The sequence below is a fragment of the Tenrec ecaudatus genome, chromosome 10 (genome assembly GCF_050624435.1).
Source record: "Tenrec ecaudatus isolate mTenEca1 chromosome 10, mTenEca1.hap1, whole genome shotgun sequence".
Lineage (NCBI taxonomy): Eukaryota > Metazoa > Chordata > Mammalia > Afrosoricida > Tenrecidae > Tenrec > Tenrec ecaudatus.
The window spans coordinates 112,845,533-112,871,243 of NC_134539.1; the positions used below are offsets into that span (position 1 = coordinate 112,845,533).

Here is a 25,711-nt window from a genome sequence, read left to right on the forward strand (position 1 = left end):
GAAAGCAAGAGTGGGTTTCACCACTATCTCCAAGGACTACATTCACTGTTGGCAGAGTGGGCACCAAGCCAGGCCCCAGCTGGCCAATGTGGAGTCGGAGAGGGAGGCCCCAGTTGGCACTGGCCACTCTGGACTGGAGACACTACCAAGGGTGGGGGCGGGGGACAGAGGCAATAACACTTAACTTCCCATCTGGTGATGGGGACGAGCGAGAATTCCGAGGCAAACCGAGAAGGCAGCATCTGTGGCAAAGGCCCAGGGAGGGGGCTGCCCCCCCACCCAGCTCTCCCAGCGGGAATTAGCTTATGTACCAAATTGTTTGTGACAGTGCTGCGCAGGAGACATTGCTTGTGGGAAGGAAAGCTTTTTAAACAATTTGGATAAAATGTTCCCATTGCCAGCCCAGACTCTGGCATGGGAGGGGGTGGGTAGCTGCGGTGGGCAGTAGTAGCCACTGAGGGGACTGGCTACAGACCATCCGACGTAGAAGTCAGCAGTTGGGGGTGGATCTGGTGGATCCACAGAGCAGGGACGGGAGAAGTACGGAGTTTACCAGCTCTGCAGAGTCTCCATGTGACAAGATGGAAATCTACTCAGGTGTGTCTACCTGACAAGCATGAGAATGTGGTCCTGTGTGCCTCCTCCCTCTCCCGCAGCGAGGGCACAAAGAGCACAGGACCTCAGGGGTAGACAGGGCTGGCCCTGTCGCTGTCCTGCAGGCAATTGCCTCATTTGCATCTGGAGCCCAGCCCTGGCATCTGCCTCACACCCCTCACCCCCCAACCTCATCACCACATACAGTGTCACTCCACTGTCTCCACAAAGCTAGCTGGTCCTCCCTCTGCAGACCTGCGGCTCTGGGAACCTAGGGATCCCATCTAAAGCATGAAAATAAAGCCAGGCTCCCATTCATTTTGAATTCAAACCACCCAAAGCTAAAAGAACCCCCATATTTTCCCCCCAGTGGCACAATCCTTATTGAGCTTTATAATTTTGTCCCTGAAACACCCCAGAGTTCTTAAGTGCCTTCGGCCCATCAAAATAAGACTCATTTGTGTTCAGTCTAGTTTATATTAAATGTGTTTTGTGCTATTCTGATTCCTTTAAAAATGGTAATTCATTCATGAGAAATACGATCACTATTAACTAGACTGCCCAATTCCTGAGTCAGTTTGCATAATTGAATGTATTCTATCAGGCTCTTCCAAGAGGGGGGAGAGAGAAGTCCATCTTTACACAACCCCTGGGCACTGGTCCAGCCCAGTGGTGGTGGTGGTCGTGGGGTGGGGGGTGGCAACGACCGACTTTCTCCCTGGGTCACTTAATTGAGAGGCAAGGTAATCAAAAGACTTTGAGATCTGAGTCCCAGGTTCCAATCTACTTACAGGCTGTGAGCCCTGGTGCAAGCTATCTCCCTGGGGCTTGTGGCCAGTGGAGAGCGTGGAAAGTACCTCACAGTACACAGGGTCCCATCCTCCGCTCGGAGCCACAGCTGCTGGCTTCTCTCACTGATCCATTTGACCCTTTCTTGCAAAACCTATTTCCTCTTCTTTGGACTTAGAAAAACCCTTGAAAGGGCTACTAAACAAAAGAGCCCCCCACCCCCGGATGCTGACATTGGGAAAGGGTAAGTCCTAAGCAACTGGGGGTGGTCATAGATTCCTCCTTGGCAGAGTGGAGGTTCTCTAGCACCCGGAAGCAGATCTGTCTGTTCCTGGGCACACAGGTAGGGCTGCAGCTCCAGGGCCTCAGCTCGAGGACAGGCACCGGTGGAAGTAGAGCCATGCTGGGCTGTGCTTGCCCCCATTTGTTGCACTAACACAAAATCATTGCCATCAAGTGGATTCCAACTCGCAGCCACCCTGTACAACTGCCCCATTGAGCTTCCAAGGCCGGGAATCCACACCTTTCTCCAGGTTAGCAGCCGAGTGCTTAACCACTGTGCCACCAGGGCCCTTATTGAAGTACTAGTGGACTTGAATGGCTGAGGCTAGAAGAGCAGGGGCCTTTGGTGGCTCTAAGGTTTGGGGAAAGAAGGAAAGAGGGAGAAGGGAGCTAGAAGGTCGCGTCCTTGTTTGATGCTGTGCTCCCGCTCGGTGGAGAAGCCCGCACTTCTTTCAGAGGCTTCAAGAAGCCAGTGAAGACTCTGAGGGTGGGTTTTGTACCAAGAAAGGCCTTGGTGCTGAGGGCCAGGGGCCGTCCCTCCATGACCTCATTCTTCTCTCTGCAGCCCCACCAGCTACTGGAAGCCCCTTGCCCCTGACCGGTCAGATGGTGAGCAAGACCCTCTCAACAGCACCTCCAGACCCCGGGACTCCCACAGCTATCTGAGCGACAGTGACACAGAGGCCAGGCCGATGGAGAGCAACGCGTAGTCCAGGGGAGTGGTCCCCAGCCCCTCCTGCCCAGGCCTGCTGCTGCCAGGGCACCTCTCCCAGGAAATGAAGGCAAGGGTCTCCTCCACCGGACTGCGGATCTGCATGGGGGACACCCAGCCCTCTTCTGTCAGGGGAACTTTCCAGGCTCTATCTGGGTGTCTGGCATCTCCACGTGGATGAGGTGGGGGAGAGGAGTTTCTGAAAGGAGAACATTCTGCTCCACCCGGCCCCCCAAATGCCTCTCTCGGCTGCCACCCCAGGGCCACCTTGGGCAATGGCAGGTGGCTTGGCTTTGCATGGAGCCAGCAAGTTGACCCCCATCTCAGCTCCCTACTCAGGGACAGGTGCACCGATTGCCTCCCGGGACATTGCGGGTTCCCGAGTCTATGCGGAGGAGCTGGAGCCGGCACAGCCATCCGCTCCCAGGTCTGGGCTGAGGGCTTTCGCTTCTCCGCGCCTGCTGTCTTTTTACTGTTTAAATTCCCAACCTCTTCATCACAGCTGTGTTGAGTGGGCCCCGGGAATGACCCGGGGATCATGTCTGTCCCGACTCTCCAGAAAGCTTGCCTTTCTCTGTAGAACTGAGGATGTTAGTGAAGCAGAGCCGGGTCTGGGTTCTTAAGAGTCAGCATGGGGAGGGGCTCTCAGGTGCTTCTGGGTTTGGGATGAATGAGCCTACACAGACCAGGGTGCATGTGTACCATCTGGAACTCCCAGGCCCTCTCACCCCTTTGTCTCCTGTTGTATTAAGTGCAATGACCTATTTAAGATAAATTCCACTGACGCCAACTCGAGGCTTATCCACTCTCCCCCCTCCCTCCACCTCTGTCCAAGCTGCCTGGACCATTAAACCTGAGCCCAGGGAAGGCTTTGGGCTGAGGGCTTGTGATCAGAAGAGAGAAAAGTGAAGACAGAAGGGTTGGTCGGTTCTGATGTGTATCAGACAGTCAGCCCTCACTCTGTGTCCTGAACCTGTCATTTATCATATTCCAGTCCTCTAGCCCACCCCTACACACACACACACACACACACACTCACACTCACTCACTCACCCTAGATGTGGCAACATGCGGTCTGCAGGTCCCAGCTCCCACCCAAAAGGTGATCCCGCCACCACCACCAGACTTGGGGGGCCCCAAGGGCAGTGCCTGGTGCTGCTCCCATCTGCTGTCCCCACCCCTCTCTCCTGCAATTGTTTGTATTCATTGGGCTGTGCTCTCTCTTCCCTGATGTATGGAAATAAATGTCCTTTTCCTCCTGCTTGTGTCAAGTGTCCTGCCTGCTCCTTCAAGCTGAGATAAAGGACAATCTGGTCACCAGGGGACTCAGAATGCCTGTTCCCATTGTCACATCAGTGCCACTCAAAGTCGTAAACTTGAGGGCAGGTCATTTGGGGATCATGGTGGGATGAGCAGATTAGTGAAGGGAGATACCCCAACTTTTCTTCCGAAGGCCTCTGTGTTATAATTGGGCTTGGCAGAGCTGTCCGGACCAGAGCCCCACATAGCCACCATGCTGGACTTAACCCAGATCAGATGTGGGAATGTGGCGTTTCCTCTGATTGTCAAGGTTCACCAGCTTCAGTTTATCTTCTCTTCACATCGTCGTTTACAGAGCCAACTGCTGCACATCAGAAAGTTGATTTTTCCCCCCTTTAACTTTTTTCCTTATCTTTTTTTTTCTCTACAAAAAATTGCTAGTGCATTTAGCGAGAGTTAGGTTTGTTTTGGTTTTTTTTTAACTTTTTATATGAATTGGGTGAAGGTTTACAAAGCAGATCGGTTTTCTGTTCAACAATTCATACATCATTGTTTATAATCCCCACAATGTAATATCACTTATCCCACTTCCTCCCTGTGTTTCCCATTTCCACTCCTCCTTTCCAAACCCTTCTGAAGTAGAGAGACCGCAAAAGCGAGACGGCCTTCAAGGAGATGGACTGACAGCGTGCATGGCTGCTGCAATGGGCTCAGGCGTAGGAACAACGGTGAGGATGGGTGAGGATGGCGTAGGACTGGCAGTGTTTCCTGCTGTTGTGTAGAGAGAGGGTCGCTCTGGGTCACAACCAACTCAATGGCGCCTGACAACAAACCCTTCTAAACTTTGTCTTTGGGTAAATGCTTCCCTTTTTTAAAAAATCATTTTATTGGGGGCTCGTACAACTCTTATCACAATCCATACACACATCCATCGTGTCAAGCACATTTGTACATTTGTTGCCATCATTCTCAAAACATTTGCTTTCTAATTGAGCCCTTGGTATCAGCTCATTTCTCCCCCTCCCTTCCTGTTCCCCCCTCCCTCATGAACCCGATATTTTATAAATTATTTTGTCATATCTTACACTTTCCAATGTCTCCCTTCACCCACTTTTCTGTTGTCTGTCCCCCAGGCAGGAGGTTATATGTAGATCCTTGCAATCGGTGCCTGCTTTCTACCCCACCCTCTTGATATCGCCACTCTCGACACTGGTTCTGAAGGGATCATCTGTCCTGGAGTCCTTATGTTTTCAGTTCCTATCTGTACCAGTGCACATCCTCTGGTCTAGCTGGATTTGTAAGGTGGAATTGAGATCATGATAGTGGGGGGAGGGTGGGAAGGATTAAAGAACTAGAGGAAAGTTGTGTGTTTCATCGTTGCTGCACTGCACCGTCTGGCTTGTCTCCTCCCATGACCCTTCTGTAAGGTGATGTCCAGCTGCCTACAGATGGGCTTTGGGTCTCCAATCTGCACTCCCCCTCATTCACAATATGATTTTTTGTTCTTTGATGCCTGATACCTGATCCTATGGACACCTCATGATCACACAGACTGGTGTGCTTCTTCCATGTGGACTTTGCTGCTTCTCAGCTAGATGGCCGCTTGTTACCTTCAAGCTTTTAGGACCCCAGATGCTACATCTTTTGATTGCCGGGCACCATCAGCTTTCTTCACCACATTTGCTTAATGCTGCTCTTTTTATCTCAATGGTTGACGATAGAAAGTTTTATTTGTTTTTTAAGTCTATTAGTCATTGTAAAGGTGGCTTTTTAAATTAAAACTCTTTCCTACAACCACTTCCGGACATAGCGCCCCTTGAACAGGCTGGACTTGAACAGAAGGCTACCTCCGGTGCCCTCTCTTCTGTCTCTGCCATCATGCCCCAGTCCATACTTTGTCACCTCACTGGTACACAGAGGCAGCTCTTCTCCTCCTCCTCTACCTTCTGGCATGTGGCCAGTTAGCATCCCTGGGTGCACTGAATGTTCACTCTGCATCTAGAAGCTCAGGCTCCCCAGATTTGGTCAAGTAAGCAGGAATGGCACCACACAACTCCGGCGCCACGTCTCTATTGATGCCCCTCACCCAGAAAGATTCAACAAGAGGAAGGACAAAATCACCCCCAAAGTGAGTGAGAGAGAGCGTGTTAGTGTTACCCATCTTAAACTAAGAGGGCTGCACTCTCCATTGCCCTCGGAAGTTGAGCAGAGAAAGTCATGCAAGTGACGTTTTTTTGGTTTTGTTTTTTTAAGTGCAGGCTCTTGGTGTTTGGTCCCGTCACGTCTTTCGCTGATGCTTTCTGATAAGTTGGTTGATTCATTTTCTGTTTTGCCTAGGAACTAGTGTGACACAATCCTTGGCACCTCAGAAGAGAGTCCAGCTCTGTCACTAACACAGACTCGGGCCTCTGCTTTACTGCAAAATCGGCATCAACTTCCCCTAGCCTGGCCTAGAGCAAATGGCTTTGTTCGAGTCAGGAGACTTCCAGTATTCATTTCCTCAGCGCTCAAGAAATATCGCCTAGCCGCCTACTGTGGGCTAGGCCCTGTTGTAGGGACTGGGGGAAGGCGTGGGCCCTTCCTTCCTAAAAGGCGTGTTCTAGCAGAGGGCTAGATACACAAGTAGGAACAGCACCTACTGTTGGGGTAAGCACTTGGGCTGGGCTGTAGTTGCGGGTAGGCGCCATCCTGGTGGGCCCCACTCATAGCAGAAGGAAACCCTGCCTGGTCCTGCGCCAGCCTCATCATTGTTCTTAGTTTTGCGCCCACTGTTGCAGCCACTGTGTCCACCCATCTCATCAAGGACCTTGGAGAGAAACAAATCACAGGGTTGGTCCTCCAAAGGGTTCATGGTCAAGGGCTAGAGCCAGGCCACATAGAAACAAGTACATAAGACAGAAGGACAATGACGCTGGCATGGGCATATTATGGAAGGGAGACATTCTCGATGGGGACAGAACTGGAAAGACTTCTAAATGTTGACCTGTGGCTTGAAAGGGGGTAGAACTACCATAGCTATTGCTGGGAAGGTAACAGCGAAGAAAGAGCTTAAGCAAAGGCCCCGAGGCAGAGAAAGTCAGCAGTAGGGAACTGCACAGGCTGTAAAGGGCAGCCTGAAGACTATGTCACGTGGGCATGGCCTCTCCAGACTATGAGAGAGACCCTGGGGAGGAGAGGGCTCCCTCAGTACCAACTCCCCAGGGGACTCCAGGGACTTCCAGGACCACCTGGGCCTATCTTCATCTCTGTAGCTCTGGTCCCTAAGATAGATGATCTCTGTGAAACAGGACACACACACCTGTCCCTGTGCCAGGCTCAAAGCCACGTCACTAGATGGACTCTAACTGCTTACCTTCAGGACTTCTGGATGAGAGGTGGGGGTGGGGATCGAAGCCCAGGGGGACTCCCCATGGTGGCCAGTCTATATCCAGAGACCACCCTCAGACTGCTTCCTTTTGTCCTTGGTAGAGAATCCCAGTTGTCCTCCCCAGTCCCCGCCCCCCCCCTGCACAGACACTTAGCGATTTGCTCCTTAATTGTCCCCCAGCTAGGCTGTGCAGATGCCGCTCTTTAATCTCTCCTGATAAATGAATTGCGCTGCTCCTTTAATCATATGTTCATATCCAAGCCAATTTGAATCAATTTGGCAGGGAGCGTGTTGCAAGATGCCATGACTGCCGCTTCCCACCCCCAGGTCCCCGCAGCCAGAAGGGCAGCTGTCCTCGCCCTCAGCAAGGATCCCAGGAGGCCCATCTAGGGCAAGGCTCTCCTACCTGAATGGTGGGTGGAACTTTCCAAAGTCATGTCCTTTCATTTGTTCTTGCCCTGCCCTCCAAGTAGGCTCTTGTGAGACTGGAGGGATATAGATTCCCAGCAGTCTCAGATGGGAGAGGGAAGGAGGTGAGTCCACAGCCCTCCTTGGTCATTTAATGAAGGGCCCCATTTTCATCCGTGGAAGAAAAAATTTCCTTAAATCGAACCCTAATCTTTTTTGTTCTCCTCTCATTTCCTCTGAGCTAGTTCTCAGGGAACCTGGGACACTTTATCACCTTTCATAAAGCAAGGCATTCCAGACCAGGCAATGGTCATCTGTCCTTGCCCAAGACTGCTACTGGCTGCCCCCTTGACTCCTTTCATCTTTCCCTAGGAAGTAGATTTTAAAAATCCCCCAGCCTCGTGGGCAGTCAGGGGCGTGTGGGGCAACACAGAGCATCACGGGGCAGCTGCCTTTGCACCTGAATAGCGGCCTACCCCCCCAGGGCCCACATGCAACAGTGGAAACGAATGATTAACAGCTGCTTAACTGAGCGCAGCTTGCCTTCCGGCTCTAGGACAAAGGGCTTAATCTCTCAGGCCTCAGTTTACCCCCATCAGCCCAGCAAGCTGGTGTTCCTGTAAGAACCTAAATTTGATTGTAAGAACCTAAATTTGGAACACCCTTGTCACCCTGGGTGGGAAGGTGACCAGATTTTAACATTGGTCAAGCGGGACACCATTGATAAACTCATATCCTGGCGAAATAGCCACATGGTAGCCGAAACTAGCTTGTCGTGCATTCTTTCAAAAAATCGGGACTTTTTAAAAACGCCGCGGAACGTGGGAAATATTGTTTAAGATCGGAACTGTCCCACCAAAAGCGGGACGTCTGGTCACCTAGATCTGCTAAGGGAACCATAGGCAGCATTAGGGAGGCCAGGAGACCCTGCAGGCCGCAGGTGCTGCGTGCACACCGGGTATCGGTTTCCAGCCGGCCCCGCGCCCCCTGCCCCCCTCCCCACACCCCCTAGCTCGCTTGCCGGGTCAGGACTTGGCAGAGGCCTCCCATCCACAGGGAACTTGAGATCCTAAGCGTCTTCGCACTTTCTCAGGACTTCCAAGGACTTCTTCCCGCCCTTCTTGGGAGCCACGCCCCTTTAAAGGGGCACTGTTACTGGGTTCCTTCTGGCGCTGACACTGACGGGCCCATCAAGCTCGCTTTGTAAGGATCAGCGAGTGCAGAAAGTCGGGCTCCTTTCTTAGCCACGGCCCTTCCGTGGGCGCCTTGAAGCCCCCAGAAGGTGAGGCTGGCTCAGGTGAAGCGATGACAAAGGCCGACAAGGCCCAAGAGTGGGATGCTAACAGTGTCGGTTGATTGAGCACGTACTACGTGCCCAGCAGTTAGGTGCTTCACATCTTTACTCCATCTCCTTTAACCGCAATCGGTCTCCGGGGCAGAAACCGCCCACCCTGTGCGAGCAGGGTCCACAGCCAACAGAGGGCCGGATTGGTGACACGCGGCACTCACCTCAAATCGGAGTGCCTGTGTCTGCCCCCAGGCCGCTGGACTTGACCCGTGTGGGTGGGGTGGGGGCTGGGAGCCGACCGCACAATTGATTGCACGTGCGCCTCGCACAGCCGGCGCCAACCACATGAATAACACTTCCACATGCTCAGAATGCATATTTTAAGCGCTTATTCGCTTTGTCTAATTTCATTACAGTACAACGGAACAATTCAGACCATTCTTTGGGATTCTGTCTGGGAGGAGAGATTGCCAGAGCAATAGCCATTTTGGAGGGAACAAAGATGCTAAATTTGTTTAGGGGAGATTTTCCAGAAGAGGGGGAAAAAATTGAATCTTCTGTGTGTAAGCTTCAGTGATGGGTCACATACATACAGGAGATTCCCCCAAGGATGTGTGCTTTGCGATTGAAGTCGGTGACATAGATCTCCTAGAGGAATCCTTATATGTGCAGATAGAATTTGCTTTAGATATCAAAAGCCAGTTTTGACAGTTTTACTTTAGAAAAAATCAAAAAGGATATTACGTTTTGACACCATCCAGGCAAATTATATTTGAGGTGGCTTAAGAGTCAAAGCGTTTCTACATTTTAATAAATTTTTATATGTTTTGTGCCACATCTGTGATCTGACTAGATTAGAAACAGGAGCAAATGGATTTGAGGAAGAGAGGGCGCTGGGGAATTTGAAATTGGAGAGTTAAGAAGAGGGAAAGCCTTGTAAAAGGTGAGGCAGGGAACCGCTTTGAAGGCGCTAGGTCTCAAAAGAACAGGGCAAAGACTGGTTGCCAGGCAAAGACCCAATAGTGTGTGATGAAATCGGCTCCAGGACTCCCAGGTAAAACTGAGGCTGGGCATGAGGACAGGCTGGCATCCTTGCTTGAAGGCCACTGTCTGGCCCCCAGGGGACTACTGCCTGTTTTCCAGCGAGCAGGTGGTGAGTGGCCCTGCCCTAGAGGATGCACAGGTCCCCAGACCCGCCTGCTCTTTCGTGGGGCTGAGTGGTTGTTGTTTTTTAATTTTAAGAAATCATTTTATTGGGGACTCTTACAGCTCTTATCACAATCCATACATCAATTGTATCAAGCACAGTTGTACCTATGTTGCCATCATTATTTTCTTTCTACTTGAGCCCTTGTTATCAGCTCCTTTCCCCCGCTTCCTCCCCCACTCTCCCACCCTCATGAACGCTTGACATTGTTGGACTTGAGAAGGGAAGGCGAGCTTACCTTGGGCGTACGGAAGAATGCGACCAGTTGAGATGCAAAAGCGGCAAATGGAGTTTATTCACTAGCTCAAGCTAGGGCTTCCTCCCTCCGCTGCCCAGTGGGACCCAGCGTCCAAAGGAAATCAGCCCTGAGCGCTTTGTTCCCTGGGCTTTTCTTTTATAAGGCCAGGGACAAGGGGCGGGACAAGGGGCAGTCCAGGGTTGCTGCTCTTTAAACTTAATGGAGAAAACTTCTGGCGCCAGCATTGTCCAGCGGTGATTGGTGAGGAAGTTTGCTTGTGCTTTTCTGATTGGTCGGTCACTGGTGGGCTGTCACTTGAACTCTATTGGCTAAGGCATCATCAGGCGATGTCTCCCATTGGTTAGGTCGATCAGGCGATGTCAGGCGATGTGTTCCATTGGTTAGGGCAGATCAGGCGATGTCAGGCGATGTGTCCCATTGGTTAGCGCAGATCAGGCGATGTCAGGCGATGTGTCCCATTGGTTAGGTCGGATCAGGCGATGTGTTGCATAAGTGACTAAGAACCTGAAACCGTAATTTAAGCCTACCTCAAACTTTGGTTTTCATACAGCCTGATTTAACTTTTACTCTGCTGATTCTAGCAGTTGCACAGCGTGCCCCACAATATATTATTATAAATTATTATTCTTTTTATATTTTACACCGTCTACTGTCTCCCTTCACCCACCTTTCTGTTGTTCATGCCCCTGTGTGGGGAGGGGGTTGTATGTCAATCATTGTAATTGGTTCCCCACTTTCTTCCCCTCCTCCCCCCACCTCCCCGCTACCCTTGTGGTATTGCTGCTTTCATTACTGGTCCTGAGGGGTTTATCTGTTCTGGATTCTGTGCTAGTGTACATGCTCTGGTCTAGCCAGATTTGTAAGATAGAACTGGGTATAAAGTTTATTTGGGCGCAAAAACAGAATCAAAGACCCAATTAACGAAGTTTTAGAAGCAGGCTTTATTGAGAAGCTTGCGGGCGGGTTCAGCAACTCAGGGTATTGAGCTATTGAAGCCATGCCGGGAAAAAATCCTGGCGTCGTTTTTATGCCCACTGCTGGCAGGCACAGCTGGGGAGGATCGTAGGCTGGGGAGGATCTGCGCACACAGGTTCTTCAGAAGGGAGAAGGTCGTTAATCTTACCTATATGTCAGGGACGGGTGGAGTGACCATATCTTCAGAAAACATTCTTGCTTTGGGACGAGCTGGTTCCAGGAATTTGGGGTTGAGCAGGGGAGGGGAAGTCAGTTAGGGGGTCAGTCTTGAGAGCTAAGATGGAGGTGCAGGACTCAAAATGGAGTCTGTTGTGCCAAGACCAGACATTGGGGTCATGATAGTAGGGGGGGGGGGGCAGGAAACTTTAAAGAACTAGACTAGAGGAATGTTGTGAGTTTCATCAGTGCTATACTGCACCCTGGCTGCCTCAACCCTGCCTTGTGACCCTTCTGTGAGGGGATGTTCAATTGTCTACAGATGGGCTTTGGTCTCCATTCTGACCACCCTTGTTTGCATTGAAATGATTGGTTTTTTTGGGTCTTCTGATGCCTGATACCTGATCCTATTGACACCTTGTGATCACACCGGTTGGTGTGCTTCTTCCATGTGGACTTTGTTGCTTCCCAGCTAGATGGCCGCTTGTTTAACCTCAAGCCTTTAAGACCCCAGATGCTATATCTTGTAATAGCAAGGCACCATTGGCTTTCTTCACCACATTTTCTTATGCACCCATTTTGACTTCAGCAATCATATCAGAAAGATGAGCATCACAGAATGCCAGCTATTTAGAATAAAGTGTTTTTTTTCTCTTAAAAAATTCATTTTATTGGGGGCTCTTAAAGCTCTTATCATAATCTACACATATATCTGTTGTGTCAAGCACATTTGTACATATGTTACCATCATCATTCTCAAAACATTTTCTTTCTACTTGAGCCCTTGGTATCAGTTCATTCCCCTCACCTTCCCTCATGAGAATAAAGTGCTCTTGCATTGAGGGAGTACTTGACTAGAGACCCAATGCCCATCTGCTACCTTAATACTTAATTAAATATATGTACATAGACCTATATCCATATAAATATATTTATATATTTACATTTGGGAATGTATCTGTATTTGTACCTCTATAAATGTCTTTTGCCTCCTACTTCTTTCTTCTACTTCTTTTTACTTTCCTCCTGTCCCACTATCATGTTCGACTTTCATTCGGCACTCTGTACTTCCTCTCGGTTACATTGCACTTAATCAAACCCCACCAGGCATTCTTCACCATCGATTTTAGATCTCTTGTTGTTCCCTTGTCCCTGGGTTTGTTGGCTCCCCCTCTTTGTTTCTGCCACCTCCTCCTCTCCCCTGTCTCCCCCACGAACCGTCAGTCCCATTGTATTCTCCTCAGGAGTGGTAACCTACCTATCTTATATAGGTGAAAAAATAAATTTAAAAGAAAGAAGAAAAAATAACCTATTAATAGTTCCAGGTCTGTCTGCTGACCCTTATGAATGTTTTCTGATCCAGTCTGATGCTGTGCCAAACCCTGCCCCGAATCCAAAGTCTATTTTCAGGATTCCTCTGGAACTTTGTTGCTTTGCTCCCCTTGCTGCTCTGTTACACCCACATGTGTGTGCGTGCAGGGGGATGGGGATGGGATGGGGGGTTGGGAGGGTTGGGGGAGGGATCAGATGAAGCACAATTCCCCCACTGTGTCTCCAGGGCTGCCTGGGAGCCTGCTTTTTTGGTGGACCACACCCTCAGCTTCTAGGCAGGAGTTTTTCTTTCTCTTCTCCTAGGGAGCCCTGGGTTGGGCTGCTAAGGTTAGAAGTTCCAAACTGCAAACCGCTCCGCATGACAAAGAAAGCTTTCTGAAACCCACGGGAGCAGTTCTACCCTGTCTCATGGTCCACTCAAGGACAGTGGAGTTGAGTTTTTGTTTTGTTTGGAAGGACTGGAAAAAGAAACCTAGGGAATCAACTGGACAGTGAGACTATCTGACCCCTTTCATATGCATACATGATGCAGGTACATGTGAAAACATGGATTAGTATGTATAATAGTAGAAGAGACCTCTGGAGGCAATAACTAGTTGTCACTACACCTATTCCACGGGGTGGCAATTCCACATGTGTCCAGTAGAAATGTGCTCTGTAGGATCTTGTTTTGGAAACAAATCACCAGGCCTTTCTTCGGAGGGACTTCTGGGTGGGGTGAACTCACACTGCCCAACTTTTGGTTAGCAACTAAGAGCACTGGCCGTTGGCACCACTGTCCGTAGTCTTGATTTCGAAGGTAGGATTAGAGCAGTACCTGTGCTTTCAATACAAAGTTTCAGAGGGAAAGAAAATAAAAACGATTTTGAATTGGTGCAGATAGGTGTCTGTGCCACGCACCCAGGTCGGCTCCAAATGATCATACTAGTGTGACTCTATGAGTAGCTTCTTGCGAGCTTGTCATTTATACAGAGTAGCCCTGGGGAGGGAGGTGGGGAGGGAATGGGGGTGGGGGTGGGCAAGTGGCAGAGCTGCTTAGAAACTGCTTAGATCCCTTGCTCAGGGAAAGCCGTTCTTAAAGCAGCAGGCAGCTCTTGGCACGGCTGAGAGTAAAATCGAGAAAAGGAACAGATTGGAGGGTGGGTCTTGAACAGGGTATTTAGGGGAGAAGAGCTGAGTGAGAGGGGAAAAAAAGGCATCTACACCATGCTCCCCCCATGGCCGCAAGTCCTGTGGGTGGCAGGTTTATTTAGGTGAAGAGGTTCACGTTGCTAGTGGAGCCCGGTGCTGGAGTTGGGTGAGTGGATGCCAACTGTCGGGAAGGTCATTGAGGATATTTACGTTAGGGTCAAGTACATGTTTTAAAAGATCTGCAAGGGGGGAAATGGCTGAGTGGCCACACTTTACGCCTGGCTGGCAAATGTGTGCCTCTAACACCTGGCTCCACATGGGGAGGTTCAGCCCCTGAAGGAAGAAGTCTTTTTTGCTGTGTCAAAGAGCCGAATGACCAGTGAATTTCTCAGAGGACATGAGGTGTCCATAGGAGAATGGGCAGCCTGGAGGCCAGGCACCCCAGAAGGCCCAGGAAGAATGAGCCCTCCGGGGCATCGATGTGATCTTCAGCTCCCTCCCCGCCCCCACTCCTTGCTCCCCAGTAGAAATCAGCTACAAATCTCAGCTTGTTGGGAACAGATGGCCTTGGCTGACGAATAAGCCACCGCAGGCTGCTCCACCTGTTCTCGGGTTGGCATAATCAGCTCGAGACAAACATCGGCGCTGAAATAACTCATGGCAACGGGTGATGTGCAGGCACGGATTCCAAAAATCTCCTAAGCAGACCCTCTCCCACCCTTTCCCCTCCCCAGTCCCTAAAGGCCATTGGGGAGATGTAATGGAGCAGAGAAGACGGATGGATGGAGTCCCATCCAGAACAGACTGCCCGGAGAGAGTGGGCGGAGGCCGGGGTTGAGTTCTCTGGCTGGGCGGGTGGGACCATTGGCCTTGACAGAGTGAGGAATGATTTCCCAGGAGCATGAGGAGAACGGGAGAATCGTTGGGCCATGGCAGGGCCAAGGGTAGAGAGAACTGAGAATCTGGGATTCGTCTGAATGTGTTCTTTAAAGGAGAGACATGCAAATGAGATCAAGCGGCCGGTGAATCTCTCAGCCTCGCAGATGGCTCTGCCAACAGCCGCTGGGGCCTTGTCTCCTTGACTCTGTCGGTGGGTGCCCATAATTCTGTGGGAGCGTGCTCAGCCTCCCCACCCCTCCCTGGTGAAGTCAGCTCGGCTAATGTTCCCTGGCGGCGGCAAATGAGCCCGTGGAGGGGAGTGGCAGTGCAGAGACGGGGTGGTGACAAGAGGTGCGGGGCTGCTCAATTGCGATGGAGGTCCGGCCCTTTGTGGAGTCAATGAAGAGAGGCCAGTGACTGAGAGACTAGCTTATTTATGCTGAATGCCTCAAGCGAGGGGCTCCGCTTGGTCCAAGCACCTGGCCTGGTCCCGCCACTGAGGGTGGGGATTCTGGTTCCCCAGGGGCTGTGGGGGCAGAGAAGAACCTTTCAGCGGCCTCTCTGCCAGCTAGTGTTTCTCCCAAGTGATGCCTGCTACACTGCCTGAGGCCTGGACATTGGCCTTGAGGACCCTCGCTTATTATTTCATGTTATTCTTGTCGTGAGTTTTCACCAAGTTGGCCACTATTCATGGTGTCCCAGAAGGAAACACTGCCTGGTCTCGCACCCCGTCGTGATCACTGATTCTGCTCGACTCCATTGTGGCAGCCACACTAGTATCAGGCAACAGCCCTCCGTGATCCGTAGGGTTTGCATTGGCTAGTTTTCAGGAGAAGGTCATCAGGCCTTTCTTCCTAGTCTTAATCTGAAAACTCCACGGAAACCTGTCACGGGTGAGCCTACTGGTGAAATATTGGTGGCTTCGTGTCCGGCATCAGAGTACAAGCTACAATGACAGTACAATAAACTGACAGACAGCGGCACCTGTTATTTTTGTTGTTCTTAGATGCCGTCGACTTTGCTCTGACTCGTGTACAGTGACCACACATTGCCTGGTCCTGAGTATCGGGTCCTCAAACGTGTTGCTGTGTCTGAGCCCCTTGATGCAGCCCCTGCGTCACTCCATCTCACTGAGGGGCTTCCACTTCTTGGCTGCCTTCCAGTGTACCAAACACGACGCCCTTTTCCAGGAACTGGCCACTCTTGATTACATGTCCAAAGGACGCGAGATGACATCTCACCGCTCTCACTTCTCAGGAACATTCTGCCTGCGCTTCTTCCCAGATAAATTGGTCTGTCCTTTTGGAAGTCCCTGGTTCTTCCAGTATCCTTCACCAGGGCCGTAATTCAGATGCACGGATCCGTTTTCTTCAGTCCTCCTTATTCAACGTCCACCTTTCACATGCATAGGAGGTGATTCAAAACACCATGGCTTGTGTCAGGCACACCTTCATCCTCAAAGTAGACATCGTTGCTTTTCAACACTTTAGAGACGTCTTGTGCAGCCGATTGGCCCAAAGCGATTCTTGCTTTGATCTCCTGATGACGGCTTCCTGAGCATTGATGGTGAATCTAAGCAAGATGAAATCCTGACAACTTCAATATTTTCTCCATTTATCATGATGCTACTTACTAGTCCACTTGTGAGGAATTTGTTTTTTCTCTTTTTCCCCAGCATTTTTATTGGCACGCAATTTACATATCATACATATGAAGATTTCGATCGTTCAATCAGATGGAGGGAAATCGTACAATCCGCCGCACCACGTCTATCAGCGCATCGCCCCACCCCCACCCATGGTTAATTATGATCAGTTCTAGTGCTTCTTCCCTGATTTTTTCTTTATATCGTGATTCATACTAAAAGCTGCAGTCCTTGATCTTCATCAGCAAGTGGCTCAAGCTCTCTTCAGTTTCAGCTCTGTACTTATCACAGGTTGTTAACAAGCCTTCCCCCAGTCCTGATGCGGGGTGCTTCCTAGTCCAACTTCTTGAATGATCTGCTGAGCACCCAGATTGAGCAAGTATGGTGAGAGGATACAACCCTGACACACACCTTCCCTGATTCTAGACCAGCGGCTCTCAACCTTCCTGATGCCATGACCCTTTCATACAGTTCCTCATGTGGTGGTGACCCCCTCCCAACCATAAAGCTATTTTCATTGCTACTTCATAACTGTCATTTTGCTACTGTTATGAATTGGGGGACCCCTGTGAAAGGGCCATTTGACCCCCAAAGGGTTGCGAGCCACAGGTTGAGAACCACTGTTCTAAACCATGCAGGGTTCCTTTGTTCTGTTCGAAAGACTACCTCATGATCCATGCACAGGTTCTGCACGAGCACATTAAAGTGCTCTGGACTTCACATTCTTCTCAATGCTGTCCATAATTTATGATCCACACAGCCAAATGCCTTTGCGTCATCAACAGAGCACAAGTAAACATCTTCCAGTATTGTCTGCTTGGAGCCTAGGTTCATTTGACATCAGCGATGGTCGCCTTCGTCCCATGTCCTCTTCTGAATCAGGCAGCTCCCTGTTGATGTACCACTGCAAACATTGTTGAATGAGCTTCAGGAAAAATTACTTGCATGTGATATTCATGATGTTGTTTGATATGTATGTGATATTCATGATGTTGTTGGATAATTTCCACATTCTGTTGGGCCATCCTTCTGTGGAATGGGTACAAATGTGGATCTCTTCCAGTCTGTTGGCTAGAGAGCGGACTTCCAAATTTCTTGCATAGGTGCTGAGTGAATGTGTCCAGTGCTTCATCAATGTGTTGAAACTTTGTCGTTGGTATTCCATCAATCCCCAGAGGCCTGGTTTTGGCTACTGTCTGCAGTGTGGCTTGGGCTTCATCCTCCAAAACCATTAGTTTTTGTTGTTGTTTTTAAAATCATTTTATTGGGGGGTTTGTACAACTTATCACAATCCATATACCCATCCATTGTGTCAAGCCCATTTGTACATTTCTTGCCATCTTCATTTTCAAAGCATCTTTCTACTTGAGCCCTTGGTGTCAGCTCCTCATTTTTTCCCTCCCTCCCTTCCCCTCCTCCCTCCCTCATGAATCCTTGGTAATTTATAAATTGTTATTATTATTTCATGTCTTACATTGATTGATGTCTCCCTTCACCCACTTTTCTGTTGTCTACTCCCCTTGGGGGAGGGTTATATGTCAATCATTGTGATCAGTTTCCCCTTTCTCCCCCCACCTTCCCCTTCCCTTCCTGGTATGACTACTCTCAATAAGGGTCCTAAGGGGTTTATCTGCCTTGGATTCCCTGTGTTTCCAGCTCTTATCTGTAACCATGTACATGCTCTGGTCTAGCCAGATTTGTAATGTAGAATTGAGGTCATGATAATTGGGGGGAGGAAGCACTAAAGAACTAGAGGAAAGTTGTATGTTTCACTGGTGAGATACTGCACCCTGACTGGCTTGTCTCTTCCTTGTGACCCTTCTGTAAGGGGATGTCCAATTATCAACAGATGGGTTTTGGGTCTCCACTCTGCACTCCCCCTCATTCACAATGATATAATTTATTGTTCTGGGTCTTTGATGCTTGATACCTGATCCCAGGACACCTCGTGATCACACAGGCTGGTGTGCTTCTTCCACGTGGACTTTGTTGCTTCTCAGCTAGATGGCTGTTTGTTTATCTTCAAGCCTTTAAGACCCCGACACTATATCTTTGATAGCTGGGCACCATCAACTTTCTTTGCCACACTTGTTTATGCACCCACTTTGTCTTCAGCTATCGTGTCAGGAAGGTGGAGTATCACAGAATGCTTGCTTATTAGAACAAAGTGTTCTTGCATTGAAGGAGTGCTTGAGTAGAGGCCCAATGTCCATCTGCTACTTTAATACTAATCCTATACATATATGTACATAGATCTATTGCCCTATTGTTATATATAAATATATTTACATATGTACATGCCTGTATTTAGACCTCTATAAATGCCCTTTGCCTCCTAATTCTTTTCTCTATTTCCTTTTACTTTCCTCTTGCCCCACTATCATGTGCAGCCTTCATTCGGGTTTCAGGAATTCCTCTCGGTTACATTGCTCTTGATGAAGCCCTACCAGGCCTCCTACACCCTCCTCACCATTGATTTTAGATCACTTGTTGTTCCCTTGTCCCTGGGTTTGTTAACACCTACTTCCTTTCCCCTGCTTCCCAAACCTCTCCTGTGCCCCGCCACCCGCCCTACCTGGAACAGTCAGTCTGTTTTTTTCTCCTCTAGATTGTTTATCCCACCTATCTTATCTAGATAGACATGCAGATACAATAATAAGCACAAAAAAAGACAGAGTAAAACAAAACAACAACAACAAAGAAAAGCTAATAGATAGTTCAAGATCTGTTTGTTGACTTTTAGGAGTGTTCTCCAGTAGAGTCTGATGGGGTGCCAGGCCCTGACCCCAAAGTCTATTTTTGGTTTTCCCCAGGGACTTCATTGCTTTGCTCACTTTGCTGCTCTGTTGCCTTCCCATAGTGTTTCGCCCTGAAGTGGTGGGGTCAGATTGGGCACAATTCCCACACTGTGCCTTCAGTGTTGCCCCTCAAAGTGTTATGGGTCAGTGAGGGATGTCGTGTCCCGTCGTGGGGCTGGTCCTATGGTCCTCTCCGTGCATTGGCTGCTATGAGCAAGAATATCATCCTCCATTCTGTGCTCTGATCAGATGTGCCCCTCCCCCTGAGCTGCAGCTTCAGTGCTGTTGGGATTGGGCCAGCCCTGCAGAGCTCTTTATTGGTTCCCTGCTGAACCATCAGTTCTTGACCGTATGCTACCTCTTGAAATGGTTGCATGTGGACTAGCTCCTTTTGGTCCACTGACCCTGTATGTTCTTTCCATCTTCTTTTGATGCTTTCTACATCATTCAAATACTGGGCCCATAGAATTTTAATATTGCAACTTGAGGCTTGACTTTTTCTTCAGTTCTTCTACTTTGAAATATGCTGATCATGTTCTTCCCTCTTGGTTTTCTAGCTCTAGCTCTTTGCACATTTTGTTTTAATGTGCTTTACTTTTGTCTTCTCAAATTGCCATTGGAATTTTCTGCTCAATGCTTTGACTTCATCACTTCTTCAATTTGCCTTCACTACTCTACAATTAAGAGCAAGTTTCAACGTCTCTTCTGACATACACTTTGCTCTTTTCTTTTTTGCTGTCTCTTAAATAACCTTGGCTTTCTTCACGTATGATGTCCTCCCACACTCATCAGCTCTGCTCTCATTAGTGCTCAATGCATCAAGTCCTCTCTTGAGATGATCTCAAAATGCAGGTGGCACATACTCATGGTCATCTTTTGGCTCTCATGGACTTGTTTTGATTTTCTTCAACTTCAACCTGAACTTACATATGAGTCTGTTCCACACTCAGCCCCTGGCCTCACTTTAGCTGCTGATAGTAAGCTTCTCCATTGTCCCTTCACAGAGATATAGTCCCTTTGATTCTGGTGTATTCTATATGGAGAAGTCCACGTAAATAGCCACCATTTATGTTGTTGAAAGAATGTATTTGCGTTGAAGAAGTCCTTGGTCTTGTAAAACTAAATCCTGTGCTCTTCAGTTTTGTTTCTTTCACCAAGGCCATGTTTTCCAACGACTATTCCTTCCTCTTTGTTTCCAACTTTTGCATTCCAATCGCCAATAATTGTCCATTCATCTTGATTGCATGCTTGATTAATTTCAGATTGAAAAAGTTGGTAGAATTCATCAATTTACTCATCATTAGCTTTAATGGTTGGTGTGTAAATCTGAATCATAGCTATACTGACTGGGTTTCCCTGCATGCATACAGATGCTGTCCTATTACAGAAAACATTGTACTCCAAGAGAGGTCTTGAAACGTCCTTCCTGACAATGAATATGACCCCATCCCTCTTGAATTTGTTATCCCCAGCATAGTACACCATATAACTGCCTGGTTCTAAATGGCCAATATCAGTCCATTTCAGCTCACTAATGCCTAGGAGATCAGTCTTGATGAGTTCCATTTTCATTTTTGATGGCTTCCAATTTTCCTAGATTCATACTTCCTACGTTACAAGTTCTGATTATTAATAGATGTTTGCAGCTGTTTCATCTCATTTTAAGTCATGCCCCATCAGCAAATGAAGGTCCCGAAAGCTTTACTCCATCCACAGCACATCATTATGATCAACTCTACTTTGAGAAAGCAATTCTTCCTCAGTCTTATTTTGAGAGCCTTCCAACCGAAAGGGCTCATCTCCTGGCACGGTCTCTGACTATGTTTTTTCTACGCCTATGCATGAGGTTTTCAGTATCTGACAATGAATGCTCCTATTGCCATTCACCAGGTTTTCAGTGGCTAAATCTTCAGAAGCGGACAGTCTAATTCTTCCTCATAGTCTGTTCTTAGTCTGGAGGCTCTGCTGAAGCCTGTTCACTTTGAGTGACCCTGATGATATTTGACACGCCGGCGACAGAGCGTCCAGCATCACGGCAACATGTAAGCCACCACGGCACGACAAACTGACAGACAAGTGATGGATGAAATATCTAATCTCCGTTTAAGGATCCCTGATAGTGCTGGGGGTTGAGGGTTGGCCATTGGACTGCCAAGTACAAGGTCGCAGGTTGAAACCCACCAGGCACTCCATGGGAGAAAGAAGAGACTGCACATACATCTTTGCAGTCTCAAAAACCCTTTGTAGGGTCACTATGAGTTGAAATGAATTCATGATGCTGGCTTTACTCCATGGTAGTGAGTTTGGTTTTTAAGTCTGTGCTTAAATTGCTCTGATTGGTTGATTGATGGATTCCTATTAGGATCCATACAAGATTGAGGAGCTTTCTAAAAAATACTATGCCCAGGACCTTGTCTCTCGGGGAGTGTGATTTAATTGGTCTTGGGTGGGACCCAAGCATGGTATTTTTTGAAAGCTCCCCGGGGGGGTTTAAATGTGCAGCCAGGGCTCAGAAATGTTCCACCTTTCCCCCCACTGGCGTTTCCTGCCAGTCCCTCCACATCGAGGCTGCTAAACACTTCTCTGGGGGATTTCTCTGTCTCTAGCTGATAGACCAGACAGCTCCCAGAGCGGCTGGCCCAAACAAGCCCACTTGGCGAAGTTGAGGTTGCCTACCTCCTGCAGGCTCCTCTCTCAAGAGGAGCCCTGACTGCAGACACAACCCTTCTTTTCCCTACAAACCCACTTACCAGAAGTGCCTGGCCCTGCCTGCCTCCTCCCCTGGTAATGCCTGGTACCTGTTCTTGCCTTGCAAGCAGAGCACATTTTTCTTTCTTTGTGAGAAGAGCAAAATTCCTGCCTCAGGAAAAAGTGAGAACTTCCCCGGGGGCTGTACTCTTTTGGCTGCCAGAGTGGCTCCCCCTGCGCTGGAACCCAGTGACGGGGCTGCCGGAAGCTTGGCAGAAGAGGTAAGGCAGAGTGGGGACTGAGTGGGACTTGAACCCAGCACATTTCAGGGAATCTGACAATCTTTTCTTAGCCTGCAGATGATGGCCCCAGGAGCATTCTAGAGAAGCATACCACAGCCAGTGTTTTCTACCTCTTGTGTCCTCCCACCCACCCACCCACCCACCACTGCCTCTGTTCCCCTTCCTCTTCCCCTCCCCTCGATCCTTTTTTTTTTTTTTTTTTAGGATTCGTCCCTCCCTCCTGTGTCCCCCACTCCATGCCTCACTGAATGTTGGTGAAACAAATCTAGTCTCAAATAATGAGCAATCAACTACCCTGATGCTTGGGGCAGCCTGGGCAGGGGCTGGGGGGAAGGGGGAAGGAGCTGAATCATTTATAAAGCTTAATAAAGATGCAGATGAGCTGTGCTGACTAGGAACCCCAGAGCTGGGCTTATTCATTATTCAAAGTTATGTAAATGTCACTGGGTCCTGTGAGTTAGAATCCTGCCCCTCATCCACACAGCTTCTCTAGGCCTGACAGACCCAGCCGCCTGGTCTCCCCCGCACCCCCCCCCCACCCCTGGTGCTCGGTCTCTCAGGGTTTGCATTCACCCTGCCCTAGATCCTTACCCAGAAGCTCCCTTCAAATAGACATTCTGAGTCCATTTCCTCAGATCTCCAGAGTGATAACAAATCTTAGACACCCCCCCCTAGCCAGCAAGTTTTGTAGGGGGCCCCTGGTCTTCAGGCAAGACTCACTCACTCACTGTGATGGAGTCGATGCCAACTCACAGTGATTCTGCAAGACAGGAAAGAACTGCCCCAGTGAGTCCCCGAGACGGCGGACACAGACCAAAGAGCTGGATGTCTCATTTCTAGAGATTTCCAGGGGAGAGGCTGGGTGGAATATCACAGAGGTATGCATATGGTTTTAGTACCTCATAAGTCTACTTAGGGGGGCGGATTTCCTGAAGTCTAGCCTAAATCCCTCCTGCTGCACTGGAAACCCATTACTGAAATAGCATATCCAAGAGCTAAATTCTCCTCCATCACTATTCTGAGAAAGAAAAACATCATCATCAAGTCGATCTCCAGCCTTCTGTCCTCCAGGCAAACTCGCCCTCGCTTGCTTCCTTTGCCTTAGACAGTGGCATCTCTTTCCAAGTGACACATTCTTCTCAGCTCTTGGACCTGTTATGGGCCATCACACTCCAATAAGACAAAACCCAGCCTGAGGCTGTGGAGTTGGTTCCAAGGCCATGGTGAGACCCCATGTGTTACACAGTAGAACTGACCTCCATGACCTTTTCTTAGTGGTCAGCAGTTCTCCACCTTCCTCATGCTGCGACCCTTTTATATAGTTCCTCATGTGGTGGTGACCACCCCCAACCATAACATTGTTTTCCTTGCTACTTCATCACTGTCGTTTTGCTACTGTTATGAATTGGGCGACCTCTGTGAAAGGGTCATTCAGCCCCCAAAAGGGTTGCGACCCACAGGTTGAGAACCCCTGTTAGTGGTCATTTCAGAAGCAGCTGATGGGCGCATTTGAACCACCAATTTTCAGTGGCATAATGGGTTACAAGTTGGGCTGCTAACCACAAGGGCAGTGGTTCATATCCACCAGCCTCTCCCAGGGGGGAAAGATGAGGCTTCCTGCTCCCGTAAAGATTTTCAGCCTTAGAAAGTCAAAGGAGGAGTTTTGACTCTGCTGTGTAGGTTTGTCATGGGTCAGAACCAACTAGATGACAGTTGAGTTTGGGGTTTGGATTTTTCACCATCCAGTGACCCTCCAGCTTAGCTAATACTGACTGTCCATATCAAAGCCCCTGGGCTGTGCCAACAGTCTATGCCCAGAAGCACCTCGGAAGAAAGGCCTGGAGATCTACTGCCAACTACAGTCAGCCCTTGAAAACCAACGGAGCACGGTTCCACTCTGATACGCATGGGTTGCCATGAGTCATAGCTGGCACTATAGTAACTAGTTTTTTAAACTGTTTACATGGTATCTTGAGCCCTTGTGGCATAGTGGTTATGCATTGGGCTGTGATCTACAAGATCAGACGTTTGAAACCACCAGCTACTCTGTGGGAGAAAGAAGGGGCTTTCCACTCCCACAGAGAAACTCACAGAGGCGATTCTACCCTGTCCTAAAAGGTCGCTCGGAGTCGGCATCCGCTCAATGGGAGTCTGTCTGTCTTTCCACTTCGTGGTGGTTCACCTGGACCCACAGCCGCTGCTTCGCACTAAGGACTCAAATTGTATCCCCCTGGGTCTCTGACACAGTCTCCCCTTTTGTCCCATGAACTCCTAATTTTTCACTTTATTGAGGCTGAGAAATGAAAAACTGGGTCAGAGTTGTGATCGAGTCGATTGCCTCTGCGTTCCCTTCTTTTCCGGCCTGGCTCGCCTGCCACCCCCCAATCTATTTTTAGCTTGCCTCTGTTTTCCGTGGTCTGGTTGGCAACCGCGCCGGCCCTCTTTCTCTCCACTTCCCTTATCTCTCCCCTGCAGCCTGCACAGACCCCAGCTGCCCTCCCAGAAGTCTCTCACTGCCGGCCCGATTGATTTGGGTTCCCGTCCATTCTGAAGAGACAGAGGGTTACCTGGAAGGCAATGCTGGCCACGCTCGGGCAGAAGGGAAGTCGGAGCTGATGCTGGTTGGTCTGGTTGGGCAAACCCTTCTTCCGGACTGAACTGCACCTCTTCTACAAGGATGTCCCCTTTCCTCCCAGTCTCGGGATCCCCTGCATCTCCTCTACCCCGCTATCTTCCAGCCTCACCACCACCTAAGAAATGCTCCCTTCCTCCCACTTGGCCGTGCTGGGCCTGTTTCCTTTGGCTTTGAGGGGGGACATCACCCCAGGAAGCCCCAGCCTGCACATCATCGCTCTTTGACTCTCCCAGCTCCTTGGCTCCTCTCGGCTCCTGGGTTACTCCTCCTACAGAGACCTCCTCACCCTCTGCCCCTTGAGCACTCTCTGTTGCTCGGATACAGCAGTCTCCATTGGAAAGGGCCTGTCAGACATCCCCCCACTTGTCCTTTCTCAGCCTCCTGAAGACATTGGTCCCCTCCTCTAGCTGTCACCGACTAGCTGAATATGGCTGGATAGTTTGGAAGGGGCACTGCAGCTGGCTGGGGGACGAGGGGGACACAGAGAACAGGAGCTAAAGCTGCACCGCGTGTCACCTGCGAGCAGGAGGGGTTCCCAACTCTGTTCTTCCCCTGAGCCTCCTCCTGCCTTTAGAATGTTAGAACACTGCACTCTAGAACACCCTTTCCCATGCACCCAGGAGCCCGTGGGGGCCTAGTGGTTACTCATTGGCCTACCCACCACAAGGTCAACCGTTTGAAACCACCAGCTGCTCCGTGGGAGAAATATGAGGCCTTCTCTTCTCCTAAAGAGTGACGGTCTCAGAAACCCACGGGGCAGTTCTACTCAGTCCTATGGGGTCGTGTGAGTCGGGAATTGGTTTGATGGCAGGGAGTTTGACTTTGAGCTGGTTTTCCATGCATCCAGGTGTCTGCGTGACTCACTCTCCCTCTTCCTTCAAGTTGACTCAAGTACCCCCGCTTCCAAGAGTCCTACTAGATGGGAGATGACCTCCCCCATCTAAAATTGTAGCTCCTATCTCAGAATTCCCTATCCCCCCTCTCTCCGCAAAGTACTTAGCATG

At 49.5% G+C, this 25,711-nt stretch overlaps 1 protein-coding gene across 10 annotated transcripts in view; it reads left to right on the top strand.

The window, feature by feature from the left end:
• Positions 1 to 3,642, top strand: part of MYO18A (myosin XVIIIA) — a 107,411-nt gene extending 103,769 nt beyond the window's left edge. For 6 of the 10 annotated variants that reach the window (XM_075561282.1, XM_075561281.1, XM_075561283.1 and 3 more), the window contains one exon: positions 2,231 to 2,370. Coding sequence is in view for 4 of the 10 variants with exons in the window: in XM_075561286.1 (XP_075417401.1) it covers positions 2,231 to 2,375 (145 nt within the window). In the remaining 6 variants the exon portion in view is untranslated. Of the gene's footprint in view, positions 1 to 2,230 lie in introns of all 10 variants that reach the window. The other 4 variants (XM_075561286.1, XM_075561287.1, XM_075561290.1 and 1 more) reach the window with 1 other exon arrangement.
• The last annotated feature ends 22,069 nt before the right edge of the window (positions 3,643 to 25,711 follow it).